This window comes from Brachyistius frenatus, unplaced genomic scaffold, assembly GCF_029030835.1.
Source record: "Brachyistius frenatus isolate BFR_SWC_R1_liver_20210118 unplaced genomic scaffold, ASM2903083v1 Contig_319, whole genome shotgun sequence".
Classification (NCBI taxonomy): Eukaryota; Metazoa; Chordata; class Actinopteri; family Embiotocidae; genus Brachyistius; species Brachyistius frenatus.
The window spans coordinates 62,566-87,453 of record NW_027210918.1 but is presented as its reverse complement, the minus strand read 5'-3'; the positions used below and the strand labels follow the sequence as shown (position 1 = coordinate 87,453).

Sequence of the window (24,888 nt, the reverse complement as noted above, 5' to 3'; positions counted from 1 at the left end):
CGATGAGGATTTGTTGATGGTTTTTGCTTGTGAAAAAAAAGAAAAAAGACTAAAGAGGTTCATTCACAGCAGAAAAGCGAACAGGAAACTTCGGTCTGAAAGTAAAACTGAATTCAGCCTGAATCGCGACCAAACCGGCAAACCTCACCTGACATTCTCGTAGCGGTGGATGTAGATTCTGTGGAACTGATGCTGGAGGTGTTCGTCCTCTACATTTGTCATGTCGTTGATCATTTCCAAAACTACAAAACGTGGCAGGACTGATAACACCAGTCTCTCCTGTAAGGGGGCGGGGGGGAGAAAGATGGATCGAATTAGTACTCGGCGGCTCGTTTCAGTTACATTAATCTTACAAATAATGTCGTCGTGGCTCCGAAAGGTCGCGAAGAGATCACAAAAGAAGACTCAGACGGACGACACAGGAAGAGCTTTGACGGTCAAATCCTTCCCAACCGAGAAATACACCCGAGGCTAAAAGCAGCGAGCGAACGTTAGCGTCCGCTCCCTAGCAAAGTTTTTAAACTTTTTATTCTTCTTGAATAGTTGTTTTGTCTTCCCAGACACGTTAAACATCTTGAGCTATCGTCAAATATGATGATAATATCATATATAATTGTCTACCGTTCCTTAGGAAATTGGAGAAAAAAGGTCAGTTTTCCTGCATTCCTTTCAAATTAAAAGCCCGTTTTTAATTGAAAGCTTGAAAGCGCTTCATACACAGTCCAGGCATATACTAGGTTTGGACCTCGTCTTCTTACTTTAATAAACTGAAATGGTTCTCCCCGTTGTTTGAATAAAATTATGTTGTGAAAATTGGCAACATCTAGAATCCTTTTTTACTGTGAATAATCAAAATGTAAAATGTAAAGCTCCCATTCAGACATGTTTAAGGAGGTATATAAAAAAAGAAATTCTACTTTGAATAATAATTTGTGTTTGATTTGGTTTTTCCATGTAAATCCTCCACCTCTCACTCCTTCTTACTCATTAGAGTCTAAATGCAAATTGATTTCCTTTTTCTGGCTTAACTGCGGGACACAAGATGTCTCTTTTATTTTCACTGTTAAGACTGTTTTCAGTTTCCACATCATACTTTGTGCAAGTTGATTTGGATCATACATCAAGATGTGAACACTTTTTTTTTTTTTTTCCCACTTCAATCACTGATTACAGAGCCGCCTGAAAAGACTTCTGTTAGGTGAAAAAAAAAATAATTTAATCTGCCCCCGTTGAGAGCTGCTTTCAAACAATCAAGTTGTTTCAAGAAGTTTGTAGTATAAATATATATCTTATATTATTATATATTTTAGTGCATCAGTCCTTGCAAACATTTCCTTTGCTTTCTTCTTTCTTTCTTTATTCTATTTTTCCAGAATACAAAAATGGTGTCGATTTTTACAGTTAACTTTTTTTTTTACGATAACAACAGCATAGGTGGAGCTGTGACCAATAAAACACAATATCCAGTATTGTAGAGTTAAATGTTAAAGATTAAAGGAATATTTAAAGTCAGAAACTAAGTATTAAAAGCATAAAATAAATAAAGCTTGTAAAAACAAATTACATAAAAGGCCTGTCTGTAAGAAAAAACCCGATTTAAACGATGACTTTGACTCCGCCAGCTTAAGCTCCTTGAGCTGGATCCTCCAAAGCCTCCAGTCGCGCAGAAACAACACACAACGGGAAAAAAAAACAACCAAGTCCGTCTTTTGGTTTCTGTACTGACGCGGTGCCACTTGGCAAAAGCAGAAACAGATTTGGAGTGGGAGCGATTGCAACGTCCCTCAGCATTTATTTTTTTTTAATTTTTTTTGGCCTCGGGGATCTGCACCGACGCCAAAGCAACTGCCTCCTTCAGATACTGAATACATTAGAAGCAACCAGAAAAATCATGGAAGGTGACTTCAGCTGCGCGGCGAGCTCGCGTCGGAAAAAAAGAATTCTGATACTTTTACACTAAAATGAAGGAGAGGTACAGTTTAGATTTAACAACTGGAGAGTCCAGGCGAGGTCGGGTGGTCTCTCAGCACAGCCTTAATTAATCTGCCAGCGGGGCGAGAGGGGGGGGGGCGTGAGATCGGTTCAATTTCCTGCCATTCAAACACATTTACTTTCTTCAGTCAAATTTCAAAGACGGTAATTTGCACATTAGCAACACGATCTTCCTTCTTTGAGGACGCGTGCGTCTTAACGACAGCGTGTTATTTACGTGTGCAAACGTGTCACACCGTTGCACCGTGTCAACATGCTCTTTCATCACCATGTTCACACAGTTTGACTCCCCACGGACACACACACCATCCTGCTGCCACGAAATATGCACGACAACACCGAACGTGGATTCATCCGCCACTGCAAATAGTCCCCAACAGCTGTAATGTTACTGTCTTATTCATTTATGTTGGAAAAAAATATATATATATTATGAAAAAAAAAAAGAAGAAAAAGCATTATTGTAAACTAGATGTCAAAGCTGCTGAGTTTTTGAGTTGGATTCAAAAATTTCTCTCCAAGTAACACAATCTCCGTTTTACATAAAGCTGGATTACCGAATCTATAAAAACAAAACGTAATATCCAGTATTGTAGACTTAAATGTTAAAGATTAAAAGAAGAATTACCATGGAGACACAAGTCAGAAACGAAGTATTTAAAGCATAAAAGAAATAAAGCTTTCATGTGAATCTGACCGTGTGATTGTTACTTGCACCAATCAGCTGTTCTTTAGCCCTTTAACTTTGTGCCAATCTATTCTGTAATATGATCCGTTTTGACATTTCCGAAGAATAAAGAAATCACTGCAACTCACCAAAAAAAATTTTTAAATAAAAAAATGTGTAGCATAAAAGCAGAAGTTTGTCTTAAGCTAGCATGGCGACGTACATCACAAAAAAACATTGTAAAAACCAATAACACTACATTCAACTTCTTCAGAAAGCAAGAACTAAATTACTAAAAGAATAATTGAACATAACGTAAAGCTACGTTCAGAAAGTCGCCAGATACACGTAGTTCAGATGTGGTTTATGAACTGTGGATGCTATGAGTTAAGATATATATAGTTTTATTGAGCTGCATGTTAACTATCTTATATCTTAAAGAAAGATGATACAAAAAAAAAAAAAAAACAGTTACTACCCATATTGTCTGTTTTCTTTCTCTGAATATGACTAAATTGGCTTTATTCCCTGTTTGGATCATGGGTACGTTTTTCCGGTAGAAAAAAAAAAAAAAAGCACCCTCGTGTGCGCTGAGTGAAGCTGCGTGACGCCGTCTGAGAGCTCTGGAGAGCCTCTTCAAACCTCCAGCAGGAGTGGAGAGACAGAGACGGAGGACGAGTGCTGATCGCGGCGACGCCGTCAACACTGCAAATCCTACGTTAAGCTTCAAGACAAAAGATTTTAAAACGACGCAGCAGCGGTTGACCAAAATGTCCAATCTTTTAACAATCTGTCGTCGGGGCCGAAGCTACGGCTTGTGATCGCCACCCTTTAAACCGGAGCTGCCCAGTTTGGGGCCCGCGTGCCTTAGTTTGGCCCTCACTTTATTTGTTTGATGGCATTTGACAAGCCAGTGCTTTACTCTCCCAAAGACACTCATATGGACATTTTTGACAAATATTTCTGGAAAATAATAAAATTACTATGAAGCAGATTGAAGAGTATTTTTAGCGAATCCAAAAATTTAATTTCATATTTAGAATGTAAATTTTCTGTTTGTGTAATCAATAATGAAAAAACAAAAAACAGTTCACTATAATTTATTGTCTTACCGTGATCTTCAAAATAATAATCCTAGTCAACAGTAGCTTTTTAAGTAGAGGACTAAACAAACACCTTGAATTCCTGATAAATAATGACACACTTTATATTTCTAATTCATTTTTCAATATTTACTTTTCTGTTTGTGCAATCAATAATAAAAAACAAAAAACAATATCATTTCTTGTCTTACTGGGATCTTCAAAACAATAATCCTTATAAACAGCAGCTTTTTCAGTAGCACACAAAACAACCAAACAAAAACACCTTGAATTCCTGTTTAATAATGACCCACTTCATATTCATTTTTAATATTTACTTTCCTGCTTGTGTAATCAATAATTCCACGATACTCTCAGATGCAGCGTGTTCCATGTTCCTGGTGTCTGACAGCCGGTGATGCTGCGCGTGGGAGGACCGGCAGCTGATTGGACGGCTCCTCCCTGCTGACTCTCCACTATGAACTCAGCCCGAGTGTGTGAAATGTGTAAAAATGGTGTGAGGGGGAGGGGAGGGGGGGATTGTGTGTCGGTATCTGAATTGCGGTCTAGACAGGCGAGCGTTTCAGCGGAGCGTCGCTAATGCCTCGGCTGCCGCGTCGCGACCGAGCGCTCCGGGGGGGTTTCGGCGGTGGAGATTCGCTGCAAGAAGCGTGGCTTTTAAAATCCAGGCTGAAAGAGTTTGGAGACTCTCGGAGGAGCTCGGTGTTGCGACGTGTCGGAGAAACTGCCGCAGCGTTTTTTGTTTTTTTTAACTACATTTTTTTCCCCTTCTTATATCAAACGCTGAGAGTCTCGATTTGAACGCAACGCTGCTTTTTCGCAGTGTTTTCAGATTAAAAAGAAATTATATTTCATATATATATATATTTTTTTATGTGTGTGTTAAATGCAGGAAGGTTTTGGAGTATCTATACGTTAAGTTCCAACCAATCGGCAGTGACGTCATCCGATTTTTGGTCTTCTCCGTCTCGCCAGTGCAGAGCGGTTTGGAGCAGGAAGTGACCGTATTTGGACGAGCTGGGGGAGGAGCCAGCTGGTGGATCTGACTCAACCTGAATGGAAAACCAAAATGTTTTTGTATTCTGTGAAATGTTTTTGCGTTTGACCTTCAGGGCCACCGTCATTTTCAGATGGACCACCAGATGACTTTTCTTTTTTTTTTATTATTATTATTTCCTGTGAAAATGAAGGAGGAAGACCAGAAATGATGGCTTTGAGTATTTTACAGTGTACACGTTACAGAAGTTCAATAAAGAGCGCAGACTAGATTGTATGCCAAGTTAACATTTTAGAAACGGTTCTAAACTTCAAGCAGCTTTAAAGGACTTCTGTAAAAGCCACAAGTGTTTAACATGAGTTCATTTGAATTTCAGGATGAGTAATAGTTTAATTTCTGATTCGTGCTCATTGTGCAGGAAGTAGTTCTAAAAAATATATGAAAAGAAAAGTTCAGGTGCCAAACAGAGAGCTGCATTAGACTTTGGGAGCGACATCGTTTTTTCTACGGTGTGACAGTGTACTTTTTTAAGTTGTTCAGTAAACGTTTTTCTTTGAATGTTTTTTGCGATAAATTAGACGGAACGGAGCTACAACCATCAAGAGGTTTTAACATAAAAGTTTCTGAAGTAAAAAAAAAAATCACAGCAGTAGCCCAACTTCACGTTCATGACACGTCGCTGATATTTATCGAAAAGAAATCGATTGATTTTTTTATGGGAGCACTTTGACTGGAGTGACGACCGGCGTTCATTTAGAGGAATAAAAAAGGAAGAGAAAATTACTGATGATTCCTGCAGTAAAAATGATTTCTGATTTCTTCTTCTGTGGGACTTTATGTTAATAGAGTTAAGTAAGCATTTGAGTGTTTACATTTTTAAAAAAAAAATTTTTGCACAACTAATAAAGAGCATCATGTCGCCGTGCTTTTTCTTCCAACGGTTTCAGCCCCGGCGAGCATAAGAGACTCGCTCAGCTTCACTTCTTGCAGTGTGGAGTATGTTTTGCTCCACTGGACATGGTCCCTGGTTTGGACAGCTGAGAGCCAGCGGACTCAGTGTCAGATTAGCTTTGAAAGTCATTAGCGCAGCTTGATTTTTTTTCGCCGAGAGCCGAAGGCCTCCGGTAGTCACTGACAACTTCTATCTTTCAAGGTTTTACGAGGAAACTCTTGGTTTTGTTCCTTCTGTCCCGCTTTTGTTGTTGTTGTTGCTGCTGCTCGTGGTGGATTTTCAGTTTGACGTAAAGGAGATTTTAGGGGTAAAAAAAGTCAAACATTGATCCACGTTTATAACCTGTTTATTCCAAAAACATTAAACACGTGTTCTCTGAATTTAGACTGCTGTCGGGAGAAACACTCATCTATTTTTCAGTCTTTTTCTTTGCTTACTTGAAGAAAGAAGAATTATCTCTGGTTTGAAACATCAAAAGCTTCATCTGAACGGACTAAAGGCTTCCCGTCGGTAGAAATGACTCGGAGGTCGTTTCGCGCTTCACTTCATTCTTTTTTAACATCAGATAACTTCATTATTTTTGGAGGTGATTCATTAAAACGTTCCTGCCCAGCGCTGCGGTCTCTTCTGAATGCAGCTCCGCTCTCGGTTAAAAGAAATATCACTTCATGTGCAGATCATTGGTGTTTAATTCCACAGAAAAACACCTGGGATGCCGATCTAGTTCATTTACTCGGTCGACGTGGATAATCCTCTTAAATATCAAGACTCAGACCTACATGATCACCGCCGCGATGAGTCACCTCTTTAGCTATATTTGTTTGGTCTCCACCACCACTGAAGAAGAATATCTCATTGTTTAGCTGCAGGATGTTCCACTTTCCAAGTCTTTAACTGTGTCTGTCTGTCGTTTGGTGCCGAGAACAGGAAGTTCACTCCGGGTCCGATCGGCGCTCGTTTGATTAAAAACTCAAAGCAAACCACACAATAGCAAAGTTTTGGGCCGTAAAAGCAAAAAAACAACCGGCTAGAAGACCATCAAAAATGCAAGATAGAGTTCACAGTCGCCGGCAGAGACACCCCCATTTTCACAACCCAATTAGTCACGTGATCCATTTTTTTTTTACATGAAAGTATTGATGAGAGCAGCTTTTGATTTCTTGCTTACTGTCACGGCCGCAACGCAACAGACTACGGAGCAGCGAACCTGGCGCTGTGTACTTCGAGGATATTGACGGAAATAGCAGACCCTGATTGGTTGACATTAAGGCGCTCTGGGGGTGGGGGGGTGAGGGCGGAGGGGGGGGGGGGCCTCCATTACAAAACCATCACGCAGATTTATCAGAGCCGAAGCCTTCCAGGAAAACACGAGCACCGTAAGAGCGGCCTGTCGGCGCCTCGCTGTCCATCCACTCTCCTCCGCAAACAAAGCTCACTGTCTGTCAGTGTGTGCGTGTGTGTGTGTGTGTGTGTGTGTGTGTGTGTGTGTGTGTGTGTGTGTGTGTGTGTGTGTGTGTGTGTGTGTGTGTGTTTTAGTTACACAGTCTAATAGGTCTATTGCTGTGTGTTTGCGTATATACTCCTTCACCCATCTGACTCAGACTGTGTGCATGTGTTATCTCGTTAGGGAGGGTGTGTGTGTGTGTGTGTGTGTGTGTGTGTGTGTGTGTGTGTGTGTGTGTGTGTGTGTGTGTGTGTGTGTGTGTGCATGCGTGACCACTGCACTGATGCACAGTGTGTGTGACAGCCCAGGATCGATGCAGCGGCCATGTTATTCCGCCTCCCAGAGGACTCATTTAGTCCGTGCCAGTTTCACGTTCGGCCCTGTTAACTGAAATCCATCAATTTTCTTGTCTTTTTTGTGTGTTTTTTTTCTTCCTTCATGGAAGTGTCCTCACGCTGAGCTTCATCACCGAACAACAGCACGTTTCAAATGTGTTCTTTACAACATTACTCTGGCTTTGTGTTGCTGTGTTTTTGTGCTCGGTGAAGGTCATCTGGAGGTCACCGTCCGATATCTCTTACAGTGTACAGGCTAGAGTTTGAATGGGGGGGGGGGGTGAACATTATGTTCAAGTAAATGGTTTTATTTCTCCTGCACTTTTTGTCCACCATTAAAGTCGTAGTGAAGCCACCAATAAACTGTGTAAATAGTGTAAATATAATAACCATTTGACGGGAGTAGTTCGTGAAGCTAAATCCCCCCCCCCCCAAAAAAAAAGTCAATGGACCCTGAATGTAAAGATGATTTCAGCATGTTAACCTACTCACAAATATCATGTTCACAATGTTCACCATGTTACTTAAGACATTTAGCACGCTAACATTTGCTTTGTCTTTGTGTGGACACCAATGGCTCCCAACAATCTTCTCCAAAGCACCAAAGAAGTAAAAAGGCCGGGGATTTTCAAAGTCAGTAAAATACACCACCTGGGCACCCTCCAGGTCCGTACCAAATTTTGCGCCAATGTTGAGATATTTCACGAGAGAAAGTGAACAATTTGACCAGCTATTTCACCTTCAAATGATAACTTGTATTTATTTTGGTGGCGCTGGACTTTAAATCAGGGGAACCAAAGTGAGCATGATTCATCTTCTGTGGACCATGAATGTCTGTGCAAAAACATCTCGGCATTGACGTTAAATAGTTTCCATATTTGGTAAACGCATCCTATACACGATAGATGAAACGGGCACCGCAAGCAGCAGTTGTGTGTGTGTGTGTGTGTGTGTGTGTGTGTGTGTGTGTGTGTGTGTGTGTGTGTGTGTGTGTGTGTGTGTGTGTGTTTGTGTGTGAGCGGCGTCTTTGTTTTTGTTTTTTTGTGTCTTTCGTGGACTCACCTGTCTCTGGTTCTCCGTCTCGAGTCGCAGTCGAGCTTCGATGCAGCGCCGCGTCTCGAGGAAGGCCTGACGCTGAGCGCGGTCGGACAGGTAACTGATGAATATCCCAGCGGTGTTCATGCACATGAACAACACAGCCTGAGCCGCTACCTGAAACACACACACACACACACACACACACACACACACACACACACACACACACACACACACACACACACACACACACACACACACACACACAGATAAAGAAGGTGAGATCGCACGCTCAGTTCGAATTGACTTATTTTGAAAAAAAAAATTGGGCAGGTAACTTTTTTTTAGGTCGATTTTTTTTCCTTCCATGCAGGTAAAAAAAACAAAAAACGTAAAAAGGGTCTGAGGAGATTTTGACTTTTCTAAACAAACCTGTTCGGAGATAACATATCCGAGCAGGTCGAAAGGTCACGAATGGCGTCACAGAGAAAAGATGTACGCTCTTGCACGCTTTTAAGATCCACGAGCTAATTTTAAACTACCACCTAAATGGTGGAATGAGCTCCCCAACGACATCAGGACAGCGGAAACTCTGTACATCTTCTGCCGCAAACTAAAAACACACCTCTTCAGACTTCACCTGGAACAGTAGAACTTTAGTATCTTAAAATGGAACTTACTGATAGAACTTTGTAGTTTGGCTTTCTTGAAGAAATTGTATTTTCTTGATTCCTGTTGTTCTGGGTTTTGTACCCTCATGGTTGAAATGCACTTATTGTAAGTCGCCTTGAATAAAAGCGTCAGCTAAAAGAAATGTAATTTAATGTAGTGTAAAACACAAACATCCCGAGGCTCTTTTGGCAGGATGAAAGGATTGTGTGTTCACCGCCGTTGTCCGGAGCGTTATCCGACCGGTCATCGCGGCGGTGCGCTCTCCGTAACTCCATTTGTGCGTTTGTTGTGACAGAAGAGATGTACAGACGTCCCGTTTTTTTTTTTTTTACAGCGTCACATCTGGATAAATACTCCTCTGTTCATAATGTGTCCGCCCTCATTCATACCCAAAGAGGATTTGTTTGACCACGCAACCCCCCTTTTTTCACAGCATGGCAGCCAAACTCATATTGTTTAATGGAATAAGGATGATGGGATAAATGTGAATTGACAACTCACCTCTTCAGCCTTGTTTTTACTGGCTTTTAGACATTTTAATTTGTATCATATTTACTTTTAAATGTTTATTTTGTATCTATTTGCTTTTCTTTATTTTATTTCCTCCACTTTCATACCTGTTTATCATCCATTTAGGTACTTATACATATTTTTAATTCCTCTTACTTAAGTTTCTAGTTCTTTTTTCACTCTATTTCAACACTTTTTTTTTTTTATCTCTATTGTCTCATGTGCATTTGGTCTCAAAGTGGTTTTTAAATGTTCTTATTTTCCTTTTAATTTGTTTTTAAACCTTGTTTTTTAAATGGTTCTGATATACATTTTTCTGGTATACAACTTATTATTGGCCTGTCAGTCATCTGTAAAGCATTTTGAAAAGCACCAAAATGTTCGAAAAGTGCTCCATAAATAAAGTTTGATTGATTGATTGATCGACATCCAAGAGAAGTCATACATTTCTAAGAGTTGAGCCAAAAGAAACAACACAGATGAAAAACAACCTGTAGGTCTGAAGTTTCTCCCCTGATGTGCAATAAAAAGCGTGTCAAAGTGAGATTAAATATTCATGTCGGAGGTGAGTGGGGCTTTGAGCCGCTGTGACAAGCCGGTGAGCCAAAGACGTCTGTTGAACGGAGACGAGGACATCTGAAACCGGAGAAGACTTAAAAGACAAAAAGACAAAGAAAAAAACCAGGTCACTGTTGTGTGTGTGTGTGTGTGTGTGTGTGTGTGTGTGTGTGTGTGTGTGTGTGTGTGTGTGTGTGTGTGTGTGTGTGTGTGTGTGTGTGTGTGTGTGTGTGTGTGTGTGTGTGTGTGTGTGTGTGTGTGTGTGTGTGTGTGTGTGCATCCTTGAATGAGCGAACACTTGAAACCGCACGGCTTCTACTCAACCTGTTCAACAACAAAAAAAACATTTCCACAACCCGCTGTCCTGCCAGAGCTTCACGAGCGCTGCGAGGAACCTTCGAGGATGAATTTGAACTACAGACTGGTTTTAAAAATTGTTCGTAGCTTCCGGGTCTGAAAAAATGTGTCCGAAGCGGAAAGTGCCTCAAGCTGCAGTACCACCGATGGCCGCTAGGGGTCGGCTCCAAAAAAGCCTCCATAGACTCCCATTCCAAATTCTCGAATAAAGTCAATACATTTTTTTCACGAGTTATCAAGGTTTTGGAAAGGTTTGTGTTGCGACGTGGCGCTAAATAAATCAAAAGGGCTTGAATTGTGTCCGAGGATAGCGTTAGTACAAGAATGAGATGTTTGGCAGATGGTAATATTTGAGTCCGTTGACCCTTAAGTTGTTATTCCGCATTTAATTGCCACTTTGTGTGTACTGTTAAAAAAAAGCGGCACATTTATAGTTTAGAGGTACAATTTCACAGAAAATCCAGCAACGTTTAAAAACCCCAAAACACGAGTGAGTCAGACGAAACCGGCCGCCCGGCTTAATTCTTTGAAAGATGACTGTCTGTAAAAGTCTGAAGGCTTTTCTTCAGCCTTGTGACGAAGAAGAAGAAAAAAAAAAAAAAACGTGGGATGGGCCTGGGCTGATGTAACACTCTGCAACATGCAGCGGCTTCCTGCCGCCTGCTGGAGCGTTACATGATGCAAGCGTTAAAACAGGTTGAACACATCTCACAGAGGAGAAAAAAAAACAACAACAAAAAAAAACCCACCTCCCTGCTTCCAGCTTCTCCAACACACCCCACTGGAGGGGGGGGGGTGTTTGGGGAGTAATTACAGTCGCAAGACACGTCTGGACAGGTCCCGAGCATCTGCTTCCCCTCCACAGGATCCGTGTCTCTATCGAAAGGTCACTTGGGAACGTTTTTTTTAAATTTTTATTTCCCCAACAAAAAAGGCACAAAAAAACCCGATCAGTCTTCTCCGGATCTGCAGGCGGCCGATAAGGTCGTCCATCCATAAATCATAATTATTTTGCCCCAGAGTGATGAGATTTCCTGGCTTTTAAACAGCCACCAAAAGTTTTTTTTTGTTTTTTTTATGATGTTTTGTTTCTAAAGTGAAACAAAAACCCAACGCAGGTGTTTTCACTTAGAAGTGAGACCTGTTCTCAGAACTGTGTGGATGGATTTACCCATGTGTTGTTTTTGTTTTAGGGCCCGATACTATTACCGATTATTGTGAAATAATTAATAATTAATTAAAATGTGCTTTTTTTTCTGTGGCAGGTACAATATAAAAGTTGCTCTGTGATCTTTTTATTTTTTGGGGGCGGGTCCGGCCCCAACAAGCCCCCCCCCCAAAGCCGGCAATGCAGTTCGCGTCTGTCTAAAGTTTTTACTAATGCTGTGTGCTGTGTGATAGCACAAAATACCAAAAATATATATTTTTTTTAAACATGCCTGTTGTTATATTAACTAATGTGACATGACATCGTGTGAGACAAACTTTTAATTCAACACGACGTGCGTCGTTAAACTCGAGCGAATATGACACGATTGTGGTATTTTTTGCAACTCCGGCGTCGAGGACTGGTGTTTTCTTTAAGTTGAACTTCTGCCGATATCTGCCGTCATTACCATGAGCTCCCCCCTCCCCCCTCCCGCCCCCTCTCAGTAAATCAAAAGCGACCGGTGATCAAATAACTTTAAACCCCGTTTCAGTGCAACCCCCGGCAGCCGTCTTGGCTTTTTTTTGGGGGGGGGGAGAAAACAGAAAAGGCTTTCACTCTTACACTCGAGGCAGAATTGTGTCACGGCAGATAAAAACCTCAAACAGACAGTTCCATGTCGTCCGTCGCTGAGAGAGAGAGGCACTGAAGTGCTCTGACCATGTTTCCCTCTGCAGTAAAATTGCTCCACTAAAAGCACATTTCAAGAGGGGGAGGTGTGGGGTGGGAGAGGGGGAGGGAGAAAAAAATAGAGCATGAAGAGCGGGGATTTTTATTTTATTTCTGGTGCTCTTGACGGCGTGATGCTTTTGCTGAGAGTGAGCTGATATTGGGGGGGGGGTTTCCCCGACTGTTAGCGGAGAGGAGGGCCTAGCGGTCGGAGGAACCGGTGGAGGACACTGCGGTCGGGGGTATCCGTTTACTATATTTGCGTCGGACATTTTGTAATTGTTTTACTCTCATCGATAAAATCAAGAAACGGCTCAATCAGTCAATCGCGGTCATCAGTAGACTGTACCAATATAATACTCGGTATTGTTACGTAGCAAACGGATACTCGCCAAATCCAAATATTTTGAATCTACGTGAAGGACCCAAGTAAAAAAAAAGCTTATAGAAAAAAATTGAGCGTCCTTATTGTTTCTTAAACCAGCGATGAAACCTTCAGTAGCAGAGCGGAGAGTGAATTCGATATAACAGTAGGCACACAGATTTAAACCTTACACGTCAACTACCTGCCTCGGGCACTGAGGGGCGCCAAAACGCACGTAACAAAGATGCTAACGTGGACCAAGCGACGGAACGTTCACGCGCAACAGGAGCAGTCTGGGAAGTTTCCTTGGGACTTTGTTGCGTAGCAACCAAGCACCTTATTTAGTAGTTTGACGCGCAAATGTACAAACCTTTAGTACTTTTGTTGATAGTGTTGTGGCCTTTAACACATTGCAGTTCAAATTTTCTTGCATACGAAGGAAGATCTGAGTAAAACAGCAGTAAGGCAGTAAGACGTATACGGGACGGGTACTCGATTTCAAAACTGCTCTGAATTCCTCGGACTCTTCAAAGGTTTGCTTATATCAGTAATAAACAGGCCTTTTCGGTTATCTACGTGAAGATACTTCAAATTCAAATGGGGGGAAAAAAACATGGCAGATTACACATTTAGAGAACCCCCCCCTTCCCCCTTCAGGCACAGTGGAAGATTAAAAAACACTTTGAATAGTAATGTGTTTCCTACGTATTTTGAGCACCTGCTTAATAATTCTTCATTATGATATCTGCACCTCGACCTTCATGGATAAATCCAGAATCTATCATAATGCAAATATTTTTCCCAAAAAAGACGCACAACTAAATTCCAGATTACTCCCACAGTCTCAGTCCGTTCTCAGGTGTTTGCAGGCGCCGAGTTTCCACGTTAAACAAACCAGGATTTGCTTCTAAATTAGTCATAAAACACCCCGAACTTGAGCTTTTAGGTTTAAAGTTTCACCGTTCAGCATGAATAAAGAAACACAAACAAAAACTGGTGTTGTCAAACGCTGACACGTCGTCGTACCGTTCAGCTCGAACAACATTCGGGAGAATTTGACACTGACCGAGACACGTTTAAGGTTGTATTTAGTAAAACTGTTGACATTTCTTCTGACGATGTCATTAATTCAGCGGAGGCGGCCCGCCTCCGCTCCTGCTGCAGGAAACCCTGCATCTTAGCATAAAGCAAAGAAAATAAATTAAAACAATCTCCTGCAGTGAATTTCACATTGGAAACTGAATGTGTGTAGGAGTATCAGAGGATTCTTCCTTTGAGCTACATACACATGCACATATACACAGCCATCTTTCTCCCAGCCTCTCCTCCCCTCCTCACCCACCTCCTCCCCTCCTCCCCCCCTCCGCCCGAGGCTCTTCGCTGTATCTCGCGGAGCTGAGGAGCCTCCCAGTGCATTACGGTGTGTTACTGTGTGTTATTGTGAATCTCTCCCAGGACGACATCAGCACACTGATTCAATTTCTTATTCCACCCCCCCTCCCTCCCTCCCTCCCCCGCGGGCCCGTGCTCCTCCCACGGAGACCAAAATTAAAACCCCATAAGCTGCGGCAGCTGGGGCGGCGTCCATGTTGTTTTGGAAAAAAAGCAGCGTCGTAAAGGGCATCGGTGTCAGAGAACCGCCGGTGCGTTCGTCGAAAGGGGGAAATGCCAGTGATGTGGATGTTTTTAACAAGGGCCTCATTAAGAGCAGCGGGCCGGGAAGAGGCCCGGCTTAGAAACAGCTAGGCGGAAAATAATCAGAGCGGGGTTAATAATAGTAATGATTATCATAATGTTTTCACTTCGATTCAAGCGTGAGTAGCGGCGCAAAAAAACAACACGCATTTGGCAGTCGGTTTACAAGTCTGCGCTTAACATTTAATAACAACGTGGAAAGACGGAGCTGTAGGCTCCGAAACATTTCAGCTGAATTGAACACAGGAGTTCTGTTCTTCCCGTACCGTCCACATTTTCTTTCAGATGAGCTCGTTTGCTTTTGAATTTCTTCAGAGCACCGACAGACGACACGGCATCTGTCTGTGATGTAACACAAAAGAAACAACTCGATGTGGATGAAAAGTTCCTCCTCTCATGCTGCAGAGTTCCCAGACCTGGACACCTTACAAAAAAAAAAAAAAAAATCGAACCTCGTACGACCCTCGACGTTTCAGACTCCCAGGAACTAAAGTTAGGGTTGAAATAATGAAGGTTTTTGGGACTTGTCGTTGTCATGGTTACACTATTAACACGGTCAAAGTTTCAAAACAATTATTCTCGTGGTTAAAAAAACAAAAAAACACCTTTGACAGTCGGTAAACAAACAGCGGGCAAAAAAATAAATCTCTCATGGTAAAATCTGTACGTTTTATCGATCCATCCATCCACCCTGGAAAAAAAGAAGAACGATTTGAATCTTCAACATTGTGTAGTTCTGGGACACGGCAAAGAGGAGAATCTTGTTTTTGTTTTTAAAACATGTTCCGGTACTTCCCTTCCTCCTGCTGCTCCACAGCTTCTAGCGCTGATCAAGCGCAAACTTTTCAAGGAGTGGAGCGTCTTCAACGCTAACGTTTGACATCCTTACATTCCCCTGGAGACGCCACGCTTCCTACTTTGGGCCCGGGCTTTCAAAAACAATCATGGATCCAGTATGACCCTGATTGTTCAAACAAAACCAAACGCTGTTCTCCTAAAACAAAAACTCTCCAAGCTCACTGCCGACAAAACAATCTACGCCGAACTTCAAGCCTCAACGTTCAGGGATATTTTAAGGTCGCGGATGTTAACGAGTGAGCTGACGTGACAAACTTCTGAGCTCATCACACCAGCGGGATAATTAGTGAGTGGCCCCCTTTAACCCGACAAACTGAGAGAGCGGGGCGGTCAGCCAGATCGGCCAACAAAGCAAAACACAAACAACCACAATCCCCCCCACTCTCCTCCCCCCGTACCAATATTACGCAGCTATCAGTTAGCGTCCTGCACAATGACTGCACTTCTTGGATTACATTCATTCACGGTGACAGAATTACGTTACGCACTGGAGCGGGAGTCACAGCAAAACATCGGCGGACTTAAAAAAAATAAATAAATCCGGTCGGGCCGCCTTGGTTTAACCTGCTTTTAGTATCTGATGACAGCTGTATGGAAACACAAGAGAGCAGCAGCAGCAGCAGCAGCTAAAACCTCCCGGCAGCCGGTGCAGAAAACACCCCGCTGCCAAACGAAGGGATTTATTCCGCGTGCTCCGAGGTGCAGAAGAGGACGGCAAAATGATTAACTCGGGCTTCGCGCGCTGCCGTTTATCTGCCGGGCAACTCCGTGGAAATGTCCCCCGGTCAACACGGGCCCGTCACAATACATTGCCTTCCTTTCAAATTTAACACGACGTGCACGGCCTTCAATTAATAATTCATCGGCGGGCTGATGTTTGCGGACTTAAGCTTTGCGCGTGTTCTGTTTCGGCGGACGAGCTGTCAGATGTCGACCCCTTTTTCTACCGATATGTTCGGTTAAAAGCTCGAGGCGGGTTTTTTTTCTTCTTCCTCACGTGGACCTAAGATGGTATCTGACCGGTAAACATATGACGAACAACAAGGTCCCGTTTCACAAAAGAGATTTTACACGTACACGTTGTCGGCTTCCTGTTTCACAAACGACTGCCGGTAAATTCTCCAAGTTCTACATTCGAGCGTTCATCATAAGTGCAGCGTTTCCTTCCGATGAGTTCAAAGTGCCAAAAAAATTAGCACGACAGAAAATGAATCACATTTTTGCAAGTTTGCATGTTGGAAACTTCACCAAAAAAGGCTCAATCGGAGCTGTTTTAGGGTTTTAAAAAAGAACTTCAGCTTTACTACATACTGCGACATAATTGAACAAAGATGCCAAAATTAATGTGAATCATCGGTCCCTGCAGGAAATTTGCGTTGGCAAATAATGAATGCAAATTCAAGCTTTTTCCTTAGGATATACAGGAGCTTGCAATTTTTGCTAAATATTTTCTGCAAAATAAAAATGTCCTTAACAGAAGCTGTGCTGAAAGCATTACGGCATAAAGCAGCATTCCCAAACGAAACTCGCTCTATTAACGGAATATAATTTCCCGTTTAGAAACAGTGCTCCCCTGAATCCGAAATCAATTGGGGTTTGTGGGAAATGTGGTCTTAACATTGGAAATGAGGTTTACACGCACTCAAGCACTCGCTGTACTTCAAAACAAACAGCTTCCGGGGGCGTCACCGCCACCACCTGGTGGTGCTGCTGCCTTACAACCAGGCGTCAGTAAAAACAACCAAGTAAGATCAGATGATAGTCGAATAAACAATTACATTTTTTGCATTTTTTTAATGAGTTTAAAAAATAACAATAATCCAGGCTGCAAGAACATTATTATTACTTTTACTGGTGTAAAACTAGTTTCTAGGAATCACAGAAAAACTAAACATGGAAAATCATCTAAACTTTTTTTTTTTTAAATTTAAATTAGAAAACAAAGATAAAAACCATGTCCATCATCAAGCACCCGGCCCTCACCCACAGCTGTCAGTCATACTCTGTCTGCCCTGGATTGGCTTTATTAATTCAAGCCAATATATACTGCGAGCTGGACCAAAAAAACAACAAAAAAAACCCAGAGTGCGACACTGGTAGAGGACAATAAAGGACGCCAGCTTTCCCGCCGTGCTCAAACCCTCTTAGTGACAAAAAGTCCCAGTGCAGCTCGTAGTGTCCCAATTCAGAACATCATTCAGCATTAAGCCACCTTTTTTTTTTGGGGGGGGGGGCATTTCAATTCTAGACCGCACGGATGTGTGCTCCAAATATAAATCCCACGATATGTGACCCATATGCGACTCGTTTCGTTACCATGACAATATATGATGTCGGTCGGCGAAGACGATTGCCAATTTTTCCTTTCGTCAGTCACGACAGTACGATTGAAGGCGGAGAGGAACGCAGAAAACAGCTCAGCGGGTGTGTGTGGGGGAGATAAATGAAGGTTATATCCTACAATTTTTTTTTTCTCATGCTGAGGACATGTGCGATTTCCCAACTATCAAACGTATATTCTGGTGTCAAATATGTGACGAATAAAAGGGTTCCGCAAGAAAGAAAGAAACATAAAGTCAAACACAAAGGTGTAAAGTTTCTTAAAGCTACACATTGTGTGTTATACAAGTAGTTCCTGAAGTCATCTTGTATTTGAATGGACTTTGGTGTGGATTGATATAAACTGCTCTAATTTGAAAAAGAAAATGCAGTTCAAGAAATTTACATGAGATTTCATCAAGTATTTGCCTACATGCTAACTGCAATTAAATTAGCAGATATTTGAATGGACTTTGGTCATCTAGATTGAGAAAGCATTGCAGTACTGACCTATTCCAGTGTTTAATAGAGAGGTCATGGGGACGGCAGTTTCCCCAACATGTGTTTGCTAACATCACGGTGATGCATTTCATATAATCAATATAAACAACAAACTGGAGTAAAACTGCTGACTTGACTGGAAAAAAATCTTACAGAACTTATAGAAGTTTTTCACTGCATGGAGCGACTGTGATTGACAGTTATACACGCCAACATCTTGAGCTCCATCTGTCTGAATATTTGTGCCACAAGCTCGTTGAGGAGTAACCGTCAACTCGTGATGAGAAACCGAGCAGCAGTGACGCTAGAAGACGCGCTTTTTAGACGTTTGTTAGCTGATTTCTTTCCTCCGGTCCAAAAAAATCAACAACAATTCTTAAAATTAGCCAACATGAGTCACCACAGGATTATTTTCCACTCATTCTTCACCTGCTATCGCCGGAGAGCATCTCTATTTTGTGCTGAAACAGCAAACTTCCTTTCAAATGTAATCCCACAATGAGAAATACAGCAAAAACGATGACGTTTCTTTTTTTTCCCAGAGATAACACCGCTGTGTCGACGGAGATGCTGCGATGCTTTAATGGCGTTACACCTCAATGGTTACAAGAGAATGTTTTAAAAAAGAGACGGAGACCAACGGATCACACGGTATAAAGACCTTAAAACAGGCCGATCTGCCAGTTGAATCATAAACACTTCACCCTGTCAGTCTGACAGCAGCTCTTCTTGGCTCCTGCCGGCATCACAGCTCAGCTGTTGCTGCATGTGTAAATTGGACTTACAACAGAACGTCTGCAGAGTGTGTGTGTGTGTGTGTGTGTGTGTGTGTGTGTGTGTTACAGCAGCTCGTTTCCGAGAGGCAGCGATCAAAGCTGAGATGTTCTCCAATATGTTTTGAATGTGTTATCAGGAGCGAGCTGATGATGAAGCGCTGGATTAACTTGACGCATTTCAAAATCAGAGAGGAGGCTGCTGAGGTGGGAAGAAGCCTGCGCCAGCCTCGACACTTCAAAAAAAAAGACACGTGGCAGCTTAAAGATGTAAATGCGCAAAAACATGGGGGCTCGTCAGGGATGAACAACGATAGACAGTAGGTTTAATCAATTTTGAGAGAATAGATTCCCATTCAACTTCTCTCATGAAATCCAAAGTCAATAAATATTTATTTGGGTGTTGTCAGCTACAGTCACTCCTTCTTATAAATTTTCTGGCGGTCCATCTATAAAATCATCCCGCCGTTAATTCGAAAATAAGCCTCAAAAAGACCTGTTTTTGAGGACATGTCTGTTTGATTGACAGGTCTGCGGTGCAGTCAGGTTACACCTATCGGTGGGCAGGACGTAGTATCGTCGGCTTTCCAATCAAATCCACCGCTCGCTCCTCCCCCCCCAGCTCGCCCAAATATGGTCGCTTCCGGGTCCTAACCGCTCCGAACTAGCAAGACGGCGCCGACCAAAATCCGAAATCATAGCGGTCGTTCACAAACCAACGGGTGACGTCACTGTCGGTGGCCCCTCGGTTACAATATGACAAAACAGACTTGAACAGACTTAAACCTCAACTCAAAGACCTGTCAAAACATTCCACCGAGCAGAAAGGAAACACTGTGCAGCTTCCCGACAGAGAAGAAGTCTTTGTTTCCAAGCATCCATGCAACAACTCCAGAGGCTCTGACCCGACATATCCTGATGTATAGAGACACAATGTTTGCGTACTAAATTACAGAATCGCAAGTATGCGGCTGTGAACAGGGACACGCAAAGATTAAATTAAAGCAAATACTCGCCCTCGGAGCACAGCCTCATTATCAGGCCTCAGCGGTGCTTTTTTAAAATTTTATTAACAGCCACCTCTGACAAACCTTCTCTGCATCGAACACGAGAACCGATACTTGTGTTCTTGCCTCCGGCGTGGCCCTTCAGCGAGGCTCCTCCCGAGCACGTCATCCTGACATTTTCCTCCCACGGCTCGGCCCGCAGATTCGGCAGCATGCTCGTCTCTTTAATGCCAACTTTTATGGACGTAACGTCTCGCTTGCAACCCCTCCTCCCTCTGAGCGGGAAGCAAGAGGAAGAAGCAGAGAACAAGCAGCTCCATCAGCTCGCCGAGCAACTTTGACGGATCGCTGCCGAAAATGAGTCCGCTGAAAGCTCGTCGCATACGTCCGATCGATACGCACTGTGTCTTCTTCCCTCGCACGATATCGAGATTCATCAACGTCATTCTACGAAACGATACATCGATAACGCTCGCGGAAATCTCCCTCGACTCCAAGGTCACGGAGGGAGTTTTCCAAAACACAAAAAAACAACATGTGATCGTTAAGGAAAACGCTGGACTTTCTGTCTCCGGCGTCCAAGAGACACTTTGTACGTCAACCAATTAGGTTTTTAGTGTTCATAGTGAATACCTGTTACGGCTGTTTTGTTTTTGTTGTTGCTAAAGTAGTCGTGAATTTCTTTTGTGAAGTGGACAGTTTTTCAAAATGCAGAAAAAAATAATAATTTGCGTCTTTATTTGAAGAAATGGTTGAACTCCAACTACAAATTATCATATTTGTAAAGACTATGGCTGTAAAAAAAAAGAAATATTTTCATTATGGATTAATCTGCTAATCCTTTTCTCAATTAGTTGATCCATTTTTTTTAAGAATCTCCATAATATCTATAAACACAGTTTTTGTTCAACCGTTAAAAAATATTCATAATTGACTGACACACAATCTTCATATTTGAGACTAAAATCACAGACTATTTGGCTTTTACTGATTAATTTCCCATCCATCATTTAACTTATCATTACAGTTTTAATGATAGTTATCCATAATGTGCGACCACTCAGCAGAATCCAATACAAACTCCAGCCTCTATAGATGTTTATTTCATTGAATCGACTCTTTGTTTTTTATCAATTTAGTCTCTAAAGACTTTTGACAGATTTTAGAATTTTTGGGGTCATTAAATCAGAAAAAAAACTAATATTTTATGCGAGTATCATCTTGTCTGAAAATTTTTATTTTTCTTTGTTTTTACAACCGCCTAGTAGTAATGCGTTACTACTGCCAGAAGGTGGCAATAAAGCACCTCAATGTTTTTTTTCCAAGCTGCCACCAAGCAACAAAAGATAATCGGATAGTTCCCGGTGAATATTGAGAAATTGTTTTACTTAAAATATCTACTCGAAAGTCACCTGACTTTTAACGGCTGGTCGCTTAAAAAAAAATTCAGGACCGAAATAACAAAGCAATAGCGGCAAAATGATCTAAATTCATTCACAAATCATTCACAATTCACAAAGTCCCTTTAAGAAGTAAAAAAAACCAAAAACAGTTTGAGGAAGACCTCGTGATGTCAGAGTGTTTCAAAGCTTCAAAGCCGAGCCGAGGGTTATTCCCGAAGCTGTCGGGGCGACGGATCCCAGAGGACAGCTTGAGCACAACAGCCTGAGGAAGAGGTGGAATAAGTCTATGATACCGTAGCCGACTGAAGACCGGCCCTCCCGGGAGATACTCGACACACACACACACACACACACACACACACACACACACACACACACACACACACACACACACACACACACACACACACACACAAGATGACAAGCCGCCGCAAGTCTCGACATCCTTTGCTCTACGGTCCAGTTTGTCCCGACGCTACACTGGAATTAAAAAAACCCACAGAGGATGTGTCGGTACGCCGCAAAACATCTCAGCAAACTGGAGCGAGCGACTTTGACTGAATTTGAACCAACTCTGCAGCTCTAAATGTGCTTTTTAGCCCTTTTTTTTTTTTTTTAGCTCATAATACAGAACGAGCTCAGCACCAAACAGCACAAATACAAGTTAGGGAGGGTTGGTAGGGAGCAAAATCAGAGCTGAAAGGAGAGTTATTATTGGACTTTCATTCAAAAAGATTCCTGTGCCCATTAGATGTGGAAATAGACCGCTGTTTGCTGACATGCCAGCCTGAAACCCGAACAGTTCTGTGTATCTTATTTTGCCCCCCATAGTGGTGAAAAATGATATCTTAAGCCTCAAACAAGTGAAGTTGTACTTGCGTCTTAACAATCGAGGCGAAGTCGTGCTCAGTGTAGCGCTGGGAAAGCTACAACGCCAAGACAAACAGCATTGCCAGCAAAAATAATACCTGTTAACTTTTAAAAGTTTTGCACTCTGCAACTCTAATAGTTACTTTGCGAGGCTGCCGGATTCACGAGATCACGCGAGGATCCTTCTCGTCAGGCTTCAAGATGCGCGCTGGCGGTCGAACCACGGTGGGTCGGACCGATCGGGTGTCCTAGCCTGCGAGGACCCGCTGGTAGCTATTATATTAAACTGCGATAAACCGATTGGTCGGAGATAGCCGACGATAAGACGTTTGGGTTCGTCCAATCGGCCGCAGTGAATCTTTTTTGAAAGTTTCTGCCATTTTCATAAAACAGCTTCCAAATAAACAATTCAGAAAACAACGCGTTTCTGTCAAATACAAAAACTTGTAGTGTCCAGATGATAAAATGTGAAACGGTGCATAACACTGATGCAAAAATGATGACATTTTTTTTTATATATATATAACCATAAAATAAAAGTATGTCATTGTCTGCAACGGTCCAAAACAGCCAGAGATATTCAACAGTCTCATGTCACATTTTGACATTAAAAACTGACAAGCTGCACTCCAAGAAAACACATTTTCTCTCAGACTTCCCTGCAATTTTACCCAAAAAACACAGAAATCTGTGGTCCTGGTAAGAAATTATATTCAGTGTTCAACACGGGTCAGCAGTTGAATTTTAGGTAAGAGAATTAAAAAATAATATATATTCATTACAATCAGGAGCCACTCGTCAGTCTTCCTCTGTCGCTACGAAATGTTTTAATGTTTCCACGCTGCCAGAATCTAATTGAACGTGACAGATAGTCGTCGTTGTGCAATACGAGGGTGGCAACCTGCGCGCGGCCTGGAGGCCAATTCACGGTGAGTTTGGCAATTCCACCGGCAAGTGTCAAACTGCTCTCTTCGGATTCGGCTCGGACTTTTGCGGCCAAACTAAATGTTTGGAATCGATGCTGTCCGGGCAAAGCATTTCAATCTTGACCAAGTCGTTGCGTTACAACCGAGTTTGAAGTGACAGGACTGAGAAAAAAAAGTCCGATAATGGGTTTGAAAATATTTCACTTTTTTTTTTTCCATGCGTAGGCTTGTTTGTTTATTTCAAGATTTTCAAAACTTACATTTTTAATTAACATTCTTCTTCTTGATATCAGTAACTCTACCTCCTGTCTTGTTTCAAACGTTGCCCCCCCCCCCCCTTTGAAAATCATGAAAGTAAAGAGTTTCGTAATGGTAATGAATTGAAATAGTCTCCCCACGAGGATTCAAACTCCGGTGATCAGTCGGAAATCGAACGCCCCAACATTCGTTCATATGGACAGGATCTAAAGTTGTCTGTGGATAGTAGATCGAGCCCCGTACATAATGCCACAAGATGCCTTTTAAAATTTCGTCTGTGAGAGCTTCTGGTGGAGACAGGGATTCAGGGTCATGCTGCAAAAAAAACAAAAAAGAAAACCTGTCTTTGATGGATAAATTGATACGAGACGCGGCCACGCTGGCAACAGTCTGTTTCAGGAAATATTTAAAAGTTTCTCTGCAGTCTTTGCTTCTTCTACAAAGTTTGTCCTCGGCGGCCGCCGTACCGCTGACAGCCAATTAAAACAAAGACAGACCCCCGACTGCTTTTTCTGCTCCGCCCGGTCATCAAAACAGTTCTATACGTAGGAAACCATTTTTGTAATATGTCCCTAATATTTCTGATGTTTTAGGTTAAACAACGTTTTTAATTTTTTTTTAATTTCAGCTACTCGAACACTTCGACCGAACGTTGCCCGTTGAACAGCGTTCATTCTGGTTTTTTTTTTGTTCTTTGTATACCTGCTGTTTTTCCACATTTGAAACAGATAACAGTAATCCATCCGTAATCTCGTTAAACGCTGACTCCGGAGGAGAGCGCTGCTGGCTGACGCCCGGCGCTATGAATAGATTACCGCCGGGAGGTAATCCTGTCTGAAATCATCCTCAACGTGAAGAATAAGCCGAAAATCATGCACCATCGCTCTAAGCTCTAAAACCTTCGCTCAATATGTTCTCACACTCAAACCGGACAAATGTTGTTGCGCATCAGACCCGCTTTCGATACGCAGAAAGCGTCCCGGTGGTTCAGAAAAAAAAAATCTACGCTCGGTGGACGCGAGAGGTTCAGCTTTCATCCGACGGACGCTATTTTCTAACCTTTACGTTTCAGAAAGCTCCTCAACATCCCGAGGAACATATTTTTGTAATAAATAATACAGAACACGAGGTGGAGCCGGTCTGTATTCATTGATCGGTTCATTTTATGGTTCTTAAAAACAAAGCGTGGTAACTTTGCTAAAATCAAGTAAATAATACTCAATAATGAAAGGCGGGAATCAACAGACACATTCAATTAAAAACAGAAACTAAAAAGTGTAAAACAATCACGAGGCTGTTTCTCGCCAGCTTTATGCGTTTTTTTTTTCTCAGCAACAACGGAAAAATACTTGATTGTTTAAATAATCAACAGGAAGTACCCGACTGAAATTGAAGTGCTACATTTATCTAAAT

At 42.2% G+C, this 24,888-nt stretch overlaps 1 protein-coding gene across 3 annotated transcripts in view; it reads right to left on the bottom strand.

Annotated features, from left to right (window-relative positions):
- adcy8 (adenylate cyclase 8 (brain)) overlaps positions 1-24,888 on the bottom strand; it is a 77,824-nt gene that overhangs the window by 41,292 nt on the left and 11,644 nt on the right. For all 3 annotated transcript variants that reach the window (XM_069723195.1, XM_069723194.1, XM_069723193.1), the window contains 2 exons: positions 8,553-8,702; positions 149-279 (listed from right to left, as the gene is read on the bottom strand). In XM_069723195.1, coding sequence (XP_069579296.1) covers positions 149-279; positions 8,553-8,702 — 281 coding nt within the window. The remainder of the gene's footprint in view (positions 1-148; positions 280-8,552; positions 8,703-24,888) is intronic.